This window comes from Peromyscus californicus, unplaced genomic scaffold, assembly GCF_007827085.1.
Source record: "Peromyscus californicus insignis strain IS unplaced genomic scaffold, ASM782708v3 Scaffold_5__1_contigs__length_169319896, whole genome shotgun sequence".
Classification (NCBI taxonomy): Eukaryota; Metazoa; Chordata; class Mammalia; order Rodentia; family Cricetidae; genus Peromyscus; species Peromyscus californicus.
The window spans coordinates 67710187-67727895 of NW_026294573.1; the positions used below are offsets into that span (position 1 = coordinate 67710187).

The 17709-nt window shown below is 40.8% G+C and overlaps 1 protein-coding gene across 5 annotated transcripts in view; it reads right to left on the minus strand.

The window, feature by feature from the left end:
• Positions 1-17709, minus strand: part of Ccdc171 (coiled-coil domain containing 171) — a 314303-nt gene that overhangs the window by 247209 nt on the left and 49385 nt on the right. For all 5 annotated transcript variants that reach the window (XR_008213754.1, XM_052716877.1, XM_052716878.1 and 2 more), the window contains 2 exons: positions 6883-6975; positions 5859-6019 (listed from right to left, as the gene is read on the minus strand). Coding sequence is in view for 4 of the 5 variants with exons in the window: in XM_052716877.1 (XP_052572837.1) it covers positions 5859-6019; positions 6883-6975 (254 nt within the window). In the remaining variant the exon portion in view is untranslated. The remainder of the gene's footprint in view (positions 1-5858; positions 6020-6882; positions 6976-17709) is intronic.

Sequence of the window (17709 nt, forward strand, 5' to 3'; positions counted from 1 at the left end):
CTTGTGAAAAGGAATTAAAGGAAAACTGTGTGGTGGTGCACGACTGTAATCCCAACACAGGGAAGGTAGAGGCTGGCAGATGTCTGAGTTTGAGGCCAGCCTGGTCTACAGAGCAAGTTCAAGGACAGCCAAGCATTGGCAGTGATGGTAACAAGCAAAAACAGAAAGCTGGTAAAGATGGAATTGAATGAGGGGACCATGTTCCAGTCCCAGCAAGTAGCAGAACTTGGCAGCTTTGGCCACATGGTTCTGGCTTTAGAGTTCAGGATAGAAAAAATGGGTTATGGAATTTGCCTCCTCAGTGACATCTAAGGAAAGTCATTGAGGCCAGGCATGTGTCATTCAGGGGTGTCCCTGAATGGAGGCCTAGTAGAGGCCATTGCGTGAAGCTGTGAAGTTGAAGCCTGGATTGCCTTGGAGACCCCAAATGTTAGAGATGCCAGAGCCATGGGATACTTGCCAAGAAAAGCTGCTAACAGGGAATGGAACCAGTCCAAGAGAAAGAAGCGTGTTGCAGCTAACAAAGCTGGAAGGAATTGAAGATTTGAAGAGCACTTTGACATCAGACATGGAGATGCAGAGTTGGGTGTTTGCCCAGCTGGTTTTCGTCTTGCTTTGGTCCAGTATTTCCTCACTTTGATCCATTCCCTAGGTTTTGAAATGGTAATATATATGTTGTGCCATTATATGTTGGAAGTATGTGATCTGTTTCTTTGTTTTGATTTTATATGAGATTACAGTTAAGAGATTGCATGAATCTCAGAAGAGACTTTGAACTTTGGACTTGTAAACATTGTTGAGACTGTGATAGACTATGGGGACTTTCGAGGTTAGACTAAATGCATTTTGCATTATGATATTGCCACAAGCTTATGGGGACCGGGGAGTGAAATGTGGTAGTTTGAATGTAACTGGCCCCCATAAGCTCATAGGGAGTGGTACTATTAGGAGATATGGCTTTGTTGGAGTATGTATGGCCATGTTGGAGGAAGTGTGTCACTGTTGGGGTGGGCTTTGAGGTCTCATATATGTTCAATACAACCCAGTGAGACACACCACTTCCTGTTGCTTTCTGATCAAGATGTAGCCAGCAACATGTCTGCCTGCACACCACCATGCTCCCTGCACATCACAATACTCCCCACCATGATGATAATAGACTAAACCTCTGAAACTGTAAGCTGCCACCTCAATTACATATTTCTTTTATAAGAGTTGCCATGGTCATGGTATCTCTTCACAACAATCAATAGAAACCCTAACTAAGACAGCTGTAAAGAAAAATTAGATCATGAAATTTGCAGGTAAATGAATGGAACCAGGAAAAAAAAGATACAAAGTGAGGTCTCCTAGGCTCTGCATACCCTCTCTCATATGAGAGTCCTAGCTTCAAAAAAATTTTTTGGTTGAGACAGGGTTTTTTCTCTGTAGCCCTGGCTGTCCTGAAACTCACTCTGTAGACCAGGCTGGCCTCGAACTCAAGAGATCTGCCTCCCTCTACTTCCCAATGCTGGGATTAAAGGCATGCACCAGTACCACCTGGCCAAATTTTCTGTTTTGTTTGTTTAACAGGAAGCATACACAGAAGCTAGGAAACTAGAAATGAGCCATTTGGTTGAGGGGGACACACGGGGATGCAGTGAAATATACGTGACATTAGTAGTGAGGGGGAATACTAGCAACAAGAGTTCAAGCAGATAATGGAATGCCAGGGACGGGGAGTGAGGGGCCAAAGGAGATAACTAAAATAAAGTGTGCATGAAGAATCTGCTTGGAACCCTGTGATCTTGCATCCAAATAAAAATATATTATGTAACACAAGGTGGATAATAGAGCATATGTTATGAAAGAACAGAGGATAATCTGGAAGGTAAAGCTCCAAACAGTGGTGAGAACAGGAATGGAGAAAAGGATAAGGAGTAGGTTAGCCAGAGCTAAGAATACACAAAGAAGCCTTCTGAAACCCCACTGGTTTATAAACTAATTTTAAAAACATTTCTTAAAAGCAAGTTTGATGACCAAGGGTACCCCCACATAATGAGCAATGCTACTCCCAGAAGACAAGGGTTATTAAACAAAAATCTCAGTGCTGGACAGATACTGTACTGGTTAGTTTTTTGTCAACTTCACAAACTGGGGTCAAAGAACCTCAAAATTGAGAAAATGCTTCAGTCAGACTGGCCTATAGGCAAAAATCTGTGAGGCATTTTCTTGATTAATGATTGATATGAGAGATCCCAAGGCACTGCGGGTGGGATCATGCCTGGATAGGTGGTCTTGAGTTGTATAAAAAAAAAAATAAGCTGAGCAAGTCATGGAGAGCAAGCCAGTCAGCAGCACTCCTCCATACTTTCTACTTCAGCTCCTGCCTCCAGGTTCCCACTCAGCTTGAGTTCCTGCCTTGGCTTCCCTCAGTCCTGAACTGTGATCCAGGCATGTGAGCCAAATAAACTCTTCCTTCCCCAGCTGCTTTCAGTGTTTATCTCAGCCATAGAAAGCAAATAAGAAATCACCCAACAAGTTATTAGTCAAAGAAGCTCCAGAGGCACCCAGCTACTGTCACCGCTACAGCTCCGAATGGAACTAGATGTGAAGACCCTACTGCTGAAGATATCACACACTGGTTGCAGAACACAGAGAAATCCATGTTGAAATGACCAGGTAACTCTCCTTGACGGCTAGATTTCCTAGTGCGAGAAGGTACAATATAGGCTGCTGGGGGGAAAACGACCTGGAATAGGTCGTGAGTACTTAGAATGATCAGCTGGTACTTACTAGAATACAAAATTTGAGCAAAATTTCCAAGCTCCAAAACAGAAATAACAGCAAAACAAAACTTCAGGAAAGAATTTCCTTGGGAGTACAACTCCAAACTGACACAGATGAGAGGCTCCCATAGCAGCTATCTAAAAACTCCCCAGTCCCACCTCTGGAGAGACTCCAGATCCATGAAAGAGAATCATCTACCTTCTGCTTTGATTTTGCCAGGGCAAGGAACTTACTGGTTCACCAAACACGCTTATGATCTCAGTATTCAAAATCATTTAACCACTGAGAGCCCAATCTGCCTTCTTGCAGGTTGACTTCTTACATCAAAGCAACCCTAAAGAAACATACCAGACTTTTCCTAAGAGTTCTTCATATATATTTCTATGCTGCTTAATATTTGAACACACATTTGAATAGTTGAAAGGATTCAAACATATTAAATGTGCAGCTTCAAGCAATGATTAAAGGAAAATAAATGAAAACTCTGTCCTGAGACTAACATATACAGAGTGTGATCCTAGAGAAGGCAAGAAATTCAGTTAAGAGTCAGTGAGACAGTTCAACAAGTAAAGTACTTGCCACACAAAGCTGGTGACCTGAGTTTGAAACCCTGAAGCCACACAGAGGTGATAGAATACTAACTCCCCAAAGTTTTCTTTTGACCTCTGCAAACATGCTCCCACAAATAGTAATGAATAGGCTTTTTTAAAAGGAAAAAAGAAATCTTGGTTAAGAAGTACTTCTTAAGCTAAACATTATGGTGATATTTTATTTGTGCTGAAATGTGATTAAAAGTAGATTCAGCCGGGCGGTGGTGGCGCATGCCTTTAATCCCAGCACTCGGGAGGCAGAGGCAGGCAGATCTCTGTGAGTTCGAGGCCAGCCTGGTCTACAGAGCGAGATCCAGGAAAGGCGCAAAGCTACACGGAGAAACCCTGTCTCGAAAAACCAAAAAAGAAAAAAAAAAAAGTAGATTCAATAATCTACCTTTTTATCTATATCATATCTATATCCTCTCTTTACTTTTCAGAGTAGATTCACTAACCTACCCTCTATTCTATCATTTCTATTTCCTGTATTTCCATATCAAACATAAAGGAACATGGCTGTAATTCCAGCTGCTAGGAAGGCTGAAGCAGAAGCATCCCAGGTTTGAGGACTAACTAGACTACATAAAAGTCCATGACCAGCCTGGGCACCCATGTGGGACCCTATCTCAATACAGAAATAGAATAGGGAGTCAGGGGTGATAGCACAAACCTTTAATCCTAGCAAGTGGGAGGCACAGACAGGCAGATTTCTGTAAATTTGAGGCCAGCCTGGTCTATACTGTAAGTTCTAAGCCAGCCAAGGATACATAGAATATACCCTACCAAAATAAATAAACACACACACACACACACACACACATACATACACACACACAAACACACACACAAAGAATAAAGCTACCAATGACAGTTTGACTCTTATTTTGGAGACAATAGTTTGAAATATCTACCACCGAGGAATTTTTTGAAACACTAAAATCTTCCATGTTTTTACAGTATTTCATAGACTCTTTAAAATTAAAGACTTTTGAACTAGGAAAGGTTGAAATCATCAGGAGTCAGATGCTGATGCCACTTGTGAACTATGAGTCCTTACCTCATTAAGACTCTCTTTTCATGTCTGAAAAACTGGTATTAAAAGGTAGAGGAAAGGCCGGGCGGTGGTGGCGCACGCCTTTAATCCCAGCACTTGGGAGGCAGAGCCAGGCGGATCTCTGTGAGTTCGAGGCCAGCCTGGACTACCAAGTGAGTTCCAGGAAAGGCGCAAAGCTACACAGAGAAACCCTGTCTCGAAAAACCAAAAAAAAAAAAAAAAAAAAAAAAAAAGGTAGAGGAAAGCCAGGCAGTGGTAGCACATGCCTTTAATGTCTGCACTTGGGAGGCAGAGACAGGTAGCTTTCTGAGTTCGAGGCCAACCTGGTCTACAGAAAGTGAGTTTCAGGACAGACAGGTATACACAGAGAAACCCAGTCTCAAACAGCACCCCCCCCAAAAAAAAAATAAGGTAGAGAAGTGTGGTGGTTTGAATAGGAATGGCCCCCATAGACTCATGTGTTTGAATATTTGGCCCATAGGGAGTGGTACAGCCTCTCCTGCTGCCTGCAGATCAAGATGTGGAACTCTCAGCTCCTTCTCCAGCACTATGTCTGCCTGCATGCTGCCATGCTTCTCGCCATAATAATGGACTAAAGCTCTGAAAACGTAAGCCAACCCCAATTAAATGCTTCCTTTATAAGAGTTGCCTTGGTCATGGTGTCTCTCCACATCAAAAAAACCCTAACTAAGACAAGAAGAAAGCTCAGTCAGTAATGTACATGCCATACAAACATGAAGACCTGAGTTGAGATCTGTAACTCCAGCTCTTGGGGAATAGACAGAGGTGGATCTCTGGAGCTCACTGACCAAACCAGTCTAGCTGAATTGGAGAGCTCCAGGTTCAGTGGGAGATTCAGCCTCAAACAGTAATAATAATGAGAATAATATGGAGAGCAACTGAGGAAGACACTTCCAAATGCACACGCACAGGTGCACACACACAAACATATGTATACTCATATCACACACATAGAAAATAAACAGGATAAATAAAAGGTAGCTACCTCATAGGGTGTTAGATTAGTTAAATTATTTGGTGGCTATGTACATGGTGAACGAAAATACACATTTCCCACTAGCTGTAATTACTACTACTACTATTTCTGCAGTTCAAAGAAATCCTAAGCATTATCTCCCCATGTGGCTTATAAATTAAGGTAGTTAAGACATAGCTATGTTAATTTTAAAAAGACAAGAGCATTGATATGTCTACTTTCTAGTATATAAATATGTTTCTGGAACTGCTTAGAACACTTCATAGCAAGACAGCATCCCCATATTTGCCTACAAGGGCATCTGCATATGTCTTACGAAGACCTTTTCTCTCCTGTCTTCCACAGACATTAATAGCAGCTTTATATTAGTATATAAAGTACCACATATTCAAATTCAGCAATCATAAAACCTGCACACAAACTTAGAATTTTACATTAAGATACTTACAAATTCAGTTTTGTTAAGCTTTCTTGTGCATTATGTTTTTCTCGTTCATATGCACTTTCAACTTCTTTAAATTCATTCTTAATCATTTCCAGATCAGCAACAGCCTCTGCTTGGCTGGCTTTTTCTACTTGTAAAGCTCCTTCAAGGTCTCGAATCCGTAACTACCAGATGACAGAGAAGTAATTTTAAAAAGCTAAGAAATGTGTATCCATCTTAAATTGAATAGACTGTTTTATCAACAACAGATTATCATTTATCTAAATATTTCTTTCTTTCTGTTTTGGTTTAAAAAGAAAATAAGCAAGCTGGTCTCAAACCCCAGATCCTCCTGCCTCTGCCTCATTCTGCAAATCCTACCAACCTGTGCCAACATACATACAAGAAACATTATATGGACTCAGTAGGTCATACACAGGAATACACCCCTGGAGTTTTTTTTACTGTAGAAGCTTTATAGTCAAACAACATTATCTGACTGAAATATTCACCCTCAGAAGGTGGGACCATGCGGTAGGCCCTTGCATGGACAAGAATGCGGCCTCAAAGTAGACTGTGGGACCCTGCTTCATCCTCTCTCTTGCTTTGCTTCCTGGCTCATGAAGTGAGAGGTGAGTGTACTTCCACCAGACAACCAAAGAAATGGGGCCACTCAATCATGAACTTAAGAAGCATGAGGCAAATAAAACCTTATTTCTTTAGAGTTAAGGTTCTTAGGTTAGGTTGTCTCAAGTATTCCAATAGAGTCACAGAAAGCCAACTAGTAGTGACACAAGCCATTGGGTCTCTGTCACAAATACTACAAATGCACCCACAGATGAGACAAGACTTAAGAGCAGACAGTGGTGATATTCTGGTCTGAGGCTACAGAGTACCAACATCTCCCCTAATAGAGCACCTGAAATTGTAGCCTTACCCTAAATACAATGAGTGTCATAGCATTGTGTCATCATTCTCAACACGCACCTTAGTTTCCTAGCAGTTACAACCTGAGAAATTCATGCCAAAAAATGCATTTGCATCTTACCTGAATAATTTCAGAATTAAATTTTGATTCCAAATGTGCTGCTCTTTCTGCTTCAATGTTCTCTTCTAACTTCCTCACTCTTAGAGTAGTTGCCTAAAAACAAGTCAAGTTTAAACACATAAACATTGGCATTAAAAGTACACAGAAAACACTAATCATGGAATTGTGACTTTAGATGACTTCCGCTGTGCAGCCAGGATGGCTTAGAACCCATGATCATGTTGCCTCAGCATCCCAAGTCCTATTACAGGTATATCCCACCGTACCTGTCTAGTCCCATTCTCATACTTTGCAGGTGGGGACTGTGAAAACAATGCCCAAAAAGAATGTTCCAAAGCCTTGTTTTTCTTTTTTAATCTTATTGAGGTACAGTTTACATGTAATTAATTAGGAAGTAACAGACTTCTGGCAGACATGTCCATGGCAGCTGTTAAATAGTACAGAGTACAGACTTACATGTCCCCTATGTTCCATGGTCCTTCCTAGACACACTCTTGGTGCTCTCATACCAAGAAGTCATTCTGCTTAGGGATTTCATCATTCTGCGTTTCACAAGCACACAACTCACAAGGCACTTTTATACACTGTACTACTTGATTTATTTAGATTTTACAACCTTATCAGTATTTTTTTTCTTGACACAGTCTCACAGTGTAGCCACAGCTGGACTGGAACTCACAGCTATGTGTCTGCCCCAGCCTCCCAAGTGCTGAGATTAAATGCATGTCTAGCATGCCCAGTCCTTTCAATATTTATTAAGGTTTATTTTTATTACTTTAAATTGTGTGTAGGAGGGGATATAGGTGCATGTGAATGCAGTGCCTGTGGTGGACAAAGGTCCTGGATCCCCTTAGAGCTTGAGTTATAGGCAACTGTGAGTCGCCCAACATTGGTGCGAGGAGTCAAACTTAGGTCTTCTACAAGGGCAGTAAATGTTCTTAACTGCTGAGCCACCTCTCTAACCCCCATCAACATTTCTTAACAATTTATTACCTTAGGAAATAGTTCCCAGAGGCTGACAGCAGGAATTCCAAATTTGAAAACTAAAGGTGATTGAAATCCAAAAAGACAAAATAATACTTTGTATAACTGTGGTAGTTTGAATGAAATTGGCCTCATAGGCTCACAAGCAGTGGCAATATTGGGAGATGTGACCTCACTGGAGTTAAGTGTGGCTCTGTTGGAGGAAGTGTGTCACTGAGGGTGGGCTTTGAGGTCTCAGATGCACAAGCCTGGCCAGTGTGTCTCAGTCTCTTCCTGCTGCCTGTGGATCAAGATGTAGAACTCTCAGCTCCTTCTCCAGCACTATGTCTGCCTGCATGTCACCATCCTTCCTATCATGACAAAAATGGACTAAACCTTTTAATTGTAAGCCAGCACCAATTAAATGTTTTCCTTTATAAGAGTTGCCATGGTCGTGTTATCTCTTCACAGCAATAGAAACCCTAACTAAGGCAATAACAATCTCTTCTCTTTTAAATGGTTCTTGAAACAGGGTTTCTCTTTGTAGCCTTGGCTGTCCTGGAACTCACTCTGTAGACCAGATTGGCCTCAAATTCACAGAGATCTGCTTGTCTGTGCTTCTCAAGTACTGGGATTAAATGCGTGCACCACCTCCACCGACCTGACATTTTTGTTTTGTTTTGGTTTGGTTTTTTTTTTTTTTTTTTTTTGGTTTTTTGAGACAGGGTTTCTCTGTGTAGTTTTTGGTGCCTGTCCTGGATCGGGCTCTGTAGACCAGGCTGGCCTCAAACTCACAGAGATCTGCCTGGCTCTGCCTCCCAAGTGCTGAGATTAAAGATGTGTGCCACTTGGCCGGGTGGTGGTGGCGGCGGCGGCGGCGGCGGCGGCGGCGGCGGCGGCACACGCCTTTAATCCCAGCACTCGGGAGGCAGAGGCAGGCGGATCTCTGTGAGTTCGAGGCCAGCCTGGGCTACCAAGTGAGTCCCAGGAAAGGCGCAAAGCTACACAGAGAAACCCTGTCTCGAAAAACCAAAAAAAAAAAAAAAAAAAAAAAGGTGTGCCACCACCACCCAGATAACATAGTCTTCTTAAAGATAAAATTTTGACATTTATATCCTCTACTACTATATTATTTTGAAAAACAAGTATTCCACTCAAAAATGAAACTAGTAAATATTAACAGTCTACTTTGAAGATTCAAACAAAACTCTTAAAAATAGGAAATGATGAAATTTGAATACTTGATAATACTAAAGAATAATTATATTTTTAAGACTTACTTTCTATGTATGAATGTTTTACCTGCATGTCTGTAAGTGCATCAAGTATTACCTGGTGCCCTCAGAGGTCAGAAGAGGGCAGTGGGTCCCGTGGAACTGGAGATACAGATGGTTATGATCCACCATGTGGGTCCTAGGAATTGAACCCAGGTACTCTAGAAGCATTTAGTTGGGGACTTGCTTCCAGATTCAGAGTGTTAGTCCATGATCATCATGGCAGGGAGCATGGCAGCAGGGAGACACGCGTGGCACTGGAACAGTAGCTAAGAACTTACTTCTGATCCACAAGATAGAGAGACTGGGCCTGGCATGTGCTTTTGAAACCTCAAAGCCCACCCCCAGTGACACACCTTCTCCAATAAGGCCTTACCTCCTAATCTTTCCTAAACAGTCTACCAACTAGGAACCAAAGATTCAAATATGTGAGCCTGCTGGAGCCATTCTTTTTTTTTTAACAATTTTATTTATTAATTATGTATACAGTGCTCTGTCTGCGTGTATCCCTGCAGGCCAGAAGAGGGCACCAGATCTCATTACAGATGGTTGTGAGCCACCATGTGGTTGCTGGGAATTGAACTCAGGATCTTTGGAAGAGCAGCCAGTGCTCTTAACCTCTGAGCCATCTCTCCAGCCCAGAGCCATTCTTAATCAAACACATGCACAGACACACACACACACACAGGGGCACACGTGCACACACACCGGGGCACACGTGCACACACACCTAAACAGAACTAAAATAATGAAAAGACATAACAATGACACAACTTCTGTTTCCCATTGCTAAAAAATAGTTCCTTTTAACTTTTGACTTTACATTCTCAGAACAGCGGACTCCAGAAGTTATGGGTATAAATCACGGTGCATAGTACAGCACAGAAATTCTTATGCATAGCACAGACTATAATAAACAATAACCTAGGAAGATCTATACTAATAAAAAATTTATGTAGAGGCTCAGCAGTTAAGAGCACTGGCTGCTTTTCTAGAGGTCCTGAGTTCAATTCCCAGTACCCACATGGCAGCTCATAACCATCTAGATAAGTAGTCCCATGTGATCTGATTTCCTCTTCTGACTTGCAAATGACATGCAGACAAAATATACAATACATTAAATACATAAATAAATCTTCAAAATTATGTAAACCCTACAAGACAAAGTCGATTGTCAGTACATAATATGTTCATTTTAGATTTTGTGGATCAGAAAGCTAGCCAGTCACAAGGAAATAGTCCATGGGCATTAGGAAGAAGATTTTAAAAACTAATAAAGGACAAAGAAATTAAATCAGTCTAACAGTGTCTAAGTATTTTTCTCAATTGCCAGAACACATATAAGTAAGCTTATTTATCTAAATGTTGGTCTTGTATTTTTTTTTCAAGAGGGGGGTGCTTACATATACATATACATATAAATATATGTACACACATGTGTGAGGAGACCAGAACCACCTTGGTGCTAATTCTCAAGCACCATCCATGGTTTTTGGTTTGGTTTGGGTTTGGGTTTTTGGAAGGAGGTTGGAGACAGGGCCTTCTATGAGCTTGGAACTCACCAAGAAAGCTAACCTGCATACCCAGGGAGCGCCAGGGACCTGACTGTTCCCTTTCCCAGGGCTGGGATCAAGTGCAAGGTAAGTACTTTTACCAACTGAGCCCTTTCCTCGGTCTTAAATTTTATTAAAATATAGAATATTCCATAATTCTGATAAAAGAATCAACAAAATATTTTTATTTCTTATATGTATAATTCAGTAACTAGTGAATGACCTGTTCCCACTCAAAACATCAGGACGAAGTTCTAGTTTCCAGGGCAGAACAAATGACATGGGTTAAAGTAATAAGCTGGAGATACACCTTTGTTTTCACACCTTCCTTTTTGGAATGAAACTCAAAAAAACCAATTAACATGCTGTTTATTATTGCTACAGCTATCAACAAATCAGCAAGGCAATAAAAATCATCAAGTCTTTCAACAAACACATCCCAAGAGTGAGATTTTTTTGATAGGCATAATAAAACAAATGCCCTCCCTCATAACTTTTTAAATCTTCTGCTCTGGTGAATTAACTCTTAAATCCAGCAGAGGGTGCTACAGTAACATCAACCTGCAATTCTCTCACACATTTACACACACACACACACACACACACACACACACACACACACATACATTCACACACACAAACTCACACATATCCTGTAATACAAAGAATGATAGTACAAGTCATTAAATGTGTCATTGATATTTTATTCTAACATAATCACAAAATTACTGGCAGAAAGTGTAACATAATTGTGATTAAAGTTTAAATTCAATCCAAATTCTTAAACTGAGCCATATACAAGTTAGTTATCAATATATAACTTGGCCAGTAATAAAATATTATCATATACTGTATGTTTGCCAACACTGAAAACAACAGGCTTCTACATATCACATTGAACCAAACATATGATTCTTTTTCAGTGTTCGTACATTTACTTATCGGGGTAGCATGTACACGCAGAGGTCAGAAGACAAGTAGCAGGAATCGGTTCTCTCTTCCCCCATATGGACTCTGGGAACCAGGCTGAGTAGTAGATGCCTTTACTTGCTGAACCATCTTGCCAGCCCAAGTATGGAGTTCTTGTATAATACATATCCTGCTATTATTTGATGATTGATGTCCTTTATGACAATAATCTTACTGAGAGATTTTGTTTGGTAAGTACTATGGATAAATATAGTTCTTTTTATCTGTTTTGTATCTCACTAAATCTTATTAAACACTATCAGATAATTACCCTTAAGAAAGTGAGTTTTCAATCTTCAAATAAAACAATGTCTAGAAGGCTGCTGCCTACCCAGGCTTGGGAGCACATTACTTATCACAAACCAGGCATGAGCTGCCAATTCAATTCAGCAGCAGAACTAAGCAAATACACCCAGATGGTCTCTGCACCACATCTGCTCCTACAGCTTGCATGGGCTTATTCCTGAAGTTTCATGATAGTTATGAAAATATGTGTCAGTGAATGTGCCCAAAGCCTGAACAAGACAACTAAGACTATTATGCTCTTTTCTCCTCAAATACAATGTATTTAACTTAGGAGGCTGTATGTGGACTAAAAGGAATTAGTCAAGGAAAACTTTCTGTGCACTAACTAATATAAACATAAACACCACAAAATAAACAGCAAGAAAACTGGGAGGAAATCTCACCCAAGTACCGAGTACTTAGCCACTGCTCCCAAGTGGTCTATATAGGACTGGATCCTAGACATTTGCAGTTTGCCGCAAAATATCAACAACTCACGTAAGTGGAAAGGGATAATTATTTTTCCAGATTTTATCGTCTAGTAATTCCTGTTCTTAGACAACTTTATAACCAATATAGTAATAATCCATCTTCTAAAGGTGATTCTGAGAAACTGAATCATCACAAACTGATTAATTCTATAATGACTCTTCAATAATCCATTTTATTTTGTTATATTTTTAAAGGCTAAGAATAATTTATTATACATTTGTTAACATTTAATCACAATATTATTCCTCAACTGCCCAGAGGAGGAAAATCAGTCACTAAACTTCAAGCTTTTGTTTTGTGTTTGAGAAAAGGTCTCCCTGTGTAGCCCTGATTGCCCTTCAATTCACTATGTACCAGGCTACCCTTGAACTAACACAGATCCGACAACCTCTGCCCCTTGGGTGCTGGAATTAGAATCATGCAATACCACAGCCAGCTAAACGTGGAGCCTCTGAACTGAAGGTTTCAGTGAGATGGCTCAGCAGGTAAAGGTACTTGCCACCAAACCTGATGTCCTGAGTGGGACCCCTGGGAACCACATGATGAAAGCAGAGAACTGACTCCAAAGTTGTCCTCTGACCTCCATATGTGTGCTATAGTACACACACACACACACACACAAATTACTTATAAATGTAAGAACTTATAAAAGCAAACAACCAAAGACCTCCAAGTTATTTTTACTATCAAAAAAACAAACAAACACCTCCCAAGAGTCAACATTTCCAGTTATTTAAAAGATAGAAGCACTGTATCACACCATTTAACCAGAGTCATATATTGAGAGGGTCACAACTAAGAATAATCTATGAGTTCTTTACTACTTACCATCCTTGTTCAATTACTTTACTGTCAATTATTAAAGGTAGTATTATTTAATTAGTCTGACCATTAATGTGGACTCTTTCGTATACATGTTTATGCGCATGTATGTACATGTACATGCATATTTGTGTAGGAGGGTGCATATGTGGGGTATGTGAGGGTACGTGTGCATGTGTGTGCAGGTGTATGAACATGTATGTAGAGGCCAGAGGATAATCTTTGGTGCTATTCCATGGGAGCCTCCACCTTGTCTTTTCAAACAGAATCTCTCACTGGGACCTGTGGCTTTCCAATTCAGTTAAGCTGGATGACCAGCAAGTCCCAGGATCTCCTGTCTCTCTCTCCCCAGTTCTTGGATAACAAGTATGCATGAACCAGTCACACCTGGCTTTTTTCAGTTTCTCATGTTTGCACAAGTATTTCACTGACTGAACTATATCTCTCTAGCACTTAGAGGTACAGGTCTGTGTGTGTGTATTCATGGGAGATATACATACATGTGTGTACATGTACACATATATGTGTACAGGCATGCATGTGGAGGCCAGGTCAACTCTGACCATCATTCTTCAGGTCTATCTGCTATGGGATGTCATTCTGTATTCTGTGAATATGTGTTACTCTGATTGTTTGATAAATAAAGCTGTTTGGACAATGGTGAGGCTGAATAAGGTTAGGTGGGACATTCCAACTAGTGAGGAGGAAGGAAAAAGACAGAGCAGAGGAGACACTGCCAGCCACTGCCAGAAGAAGCAAGATGTAAAGGTACCAGTAAGCCACAAGCCACGTGGCAAAGTATAGATTTACAGAAATGGGTTAATTTAGGATGTAAAAGCAAGCTGGTGAGAAGCCTGAGCCATTAGGCCATTTAGTTTGACAATAATATAAGACTCCGTGTGTTTATTTGGGTTTGAGTGGCTGCAGGACTGGGTGGGACATGAGAAAACATCCAGCTACATCTGTCCCCTTCTTTTTTAAAACAGGATCTCTTCCTGGCCTGGTAGCCGACAATTAGGCTAGGCTGTCTGGACAGCTGTAGAGGCATGAGGTCCTTGTGCTCACAGATAAGCACTAGGGAAACCAAGACTGTTAAGCATGCAGGGACAAGATGTATATCTGTTTTCCACTCAGAAAACTGGGATTGGATAGTTAACAGCCTGAATCCCCCACTGTTAGGCTTATCCCAAACTCTTCCTCCCTAGACCTTCATCTTGAGCATTGTTTCTAAGTCAATAGGACCAACCCATCCTTAGTGGAGATGCCCCATGTACGTTATAGCGTGGTGACCTCTAAGATGACCCAGAGCACACCAGATCCTCTCCTAGGCCCTTCAGCTACAGAACCCATTCTTTTTTTTTTTTTTCTTTTTTTGGTTTTTCGAGACAGGGTTTCTCGTGTAGCTTTGCGCCTTTCCTGGAACTCGCTTTGGAGACCAGGCTGGCCTCGAACTCACAGAGATCCGCCTGCCTCTGCCTCCCGAGTGCTGGGATTAAAGGCGTGCGCCACCACCGCCCGGCTACAGAACCCATTCTTAAGGAGGAGGTCACACATACTTTCTTAAAGTGTTTCAATATAGCCACACCTTGAACTTTATTGTGGTAACTGTCACCAGGAAACTTTTTTCCAAAGTTGTACTGTGTTTAAATATGACTAAAATAAACAGCCCGTTGTCACACTCTAGAAGTTTGAACCAACACCAGCTACTGAGTCCTGATGAAATGGACTTCCTTCTGGCCTCACATAGATTGTTTCTCTGCCAGCCTGGTGTTTGCAGAGACCCCATAGACACTGAGTCAAGGGATCTGGCTCTCTCTGCTTCCCTAGTGCTGAGGGCACAAGTACATGCTCCATAGGCCCGGGGATCAAACTCAGATCCTCAGACTACATCCCCATCCACTGTGGGCTGTCAGCACTCACCTTGCTATGACTATAGCAAGAGGGTTAGCAGGTAAAGGGACTTGCCTCTATGCCTGATAACCTGAATTTGAACCCATGTGGTGGAAGGAAAGAACCAACTCTTTAAAAAAGTCCTCTGACCTCCATATGTGCCACATAGACACACACACACACACACACACACACACACACACACACACACACACACACCAATGTAAATGTAACTCAATAAAACACTTGACACCAATTTTCTTACTCAGCAAGGACTGAATAACAAAGTAGATTTACTCACCTTATAAACAGTTCAGTGGACAAACGTTCTACTACTTTTAGGTATTGATAATAAAAAATCGGATAACAAAAATGGAAATATTAGAATAAGATTTGTGGATCACAGCTTCTGCTTAGTGTGGTACTACTAACTTAGCTTCTTTGAAAACTTCCTTTACATTTGCTGCCAAGCCTGAGAAGCTAAGTTTGATCCCAGGACCCTAATGTACAAGAAGAGAATAAATTTCTGTCAGCTGTCCTCTGCTCCACATGTGTATCATGGCACATGCACACGTGAGGACACACACACACACATAAATAATGAACAAGTAAATAAATGCAATTAAAATCTTTAATTGTCTTTACCTTTTCTTCAAAAACAAACAGTATTGCCACCAGTGGCAGTGCACGCCTTTAATCCCAGCACTTGGGGGGCAGAGACAAGTGGATCTCTGTGAGTTCGAAGCCAGCTTGGTATACAAAGGGGGTTCCAGGACAGCCAGAGCTACACAGAGAAACCCTGTCTCAAAAAAAAAAAAAAAAAAAAAAAAAAAAAAGCAAAACAGTATTTTACAAATTTTATGTATTTCCAATTTCAAAATCCATTAGGAACATAACATATTGTATTTAAATGTATAATACTTGTAAATACGACCGAACAATCCCAGTACTTTGTCATTTACCTACTTTATAGTTGGCAATCGGCACAACTGGGCACTTAAAAATAATGCCCTACAAATGCATGAGGCTTTAAAAAGGTGGACTTAGAGGCCGCTCTGTGGGCCTTAGGAATCTGACGTGCACCGGCCCTTCCCTTTTCCCTCAAGAGGAGCAGGCCTTTCATGCCCTGGCTGCTTCCCTGCCTCTGCTACTAAACAGGGCCGACAGAAGCAATGCATGCTTATTTCCAGACAGTCGCTCTCCACTGCAGCCTCAACAGACTTTCCGTTCTCTCGGAATTAGGTTTGCATCTTCTCTTGTCTCTTTTTTATTGTGTTAAGACTTATTTCCCATGATAATAAACTCTCCTTATTATAAAGAGCTTTACAAAAGCCATAGATATCCCTTTTCCAGTTCACTTTCCCCTGGTCCCACAGTATCTAGCACCACATTTGTAAAATTGGACAGGGGGTTTGTTTTTTAATCTAAGAAAGCATTGATCCATGTTATATGACAAAGCCATGTAATGGTATCACATTTTATAAGTCTATTATGGTATGTATACAGATGTCTACATAAACACTTTTTTGCCCAGGCACATAAGAAACTACCTCATACAACGTAACTGTTAGAAAATATTTACCAAAAAATAATTAATTAGTTAATTTAACTTAAAAGATTCACCAAAATTCAAACCACATACTAGGCTAACTATCCATTATATTAGATGCTTTAGCTTGATATTACTGATATTAAAAATGTTTTTATTAAATTATTAGAAATTTTCTTCTTTATCACTATAGATTTTTCTATAATTCTTTTAAAATACCACTTACAATTATTCAAATAACTAAAATTATTGATAATGGTCTACAAAACTGAATATAAGACTAGTAAAAATTATATCTAGAAATTTAACTTCTTGTTCTTTATGTTGCCATCGAGGCAAACAGCTAAATATATTCATTTCAAAGTAAAGCAAAATTTAAAGGCCTCTGAACACAAAACTAACAGATGAGTAGATGACACCTGATCCAGGTTTTATAAACAGAATAAAAATAAAAACTGCGGGGCAAGTGAGATGACTCCATAGGCAAAGGTGCTCACCGCCAAACACAACCTGAGTTCAATCCCTGGACCCCACATGCTGGAAGAAAGGACTGACTCCTACAAGTTGCTCTCTGATCTCCACATGCACACAGTGGCAGGTGCAGGTACACACATACACACACCACAGAAGTGTATAAATGTAGGGGGAAAAAAAGAAGGAAAGAAAGAAAACCGTTGTTCCCAGCTGGAGACACTGCCCCGGAAGTCTGTGGGAGCTATAAGAGGCAGGACCTTGCTAATGGAAGTGGGTTTCTGGGGAAGCTTTGTGCAGCACAGCACAGCCCTTTCTGCCAAGTTCCCTCTCCTTCCTGACAAGCTAGCTCAGACTCCAGGTCAGCTAGGAACCGGTCCCGTGCTCCCCTGCCGTGATGAACTACATCGGCAAACCCTAAGCCCAAATATGTACCTCCTCCTTAGAGGTGCTTCTTTCATGTATTTCCTATAGGAACAAAAATCTATACCACATAACTAAGAACAGCCATGAATCAGTCTAAAGTTAGCTGGTTAGGACTGGTTAAGAGCACTGGCTG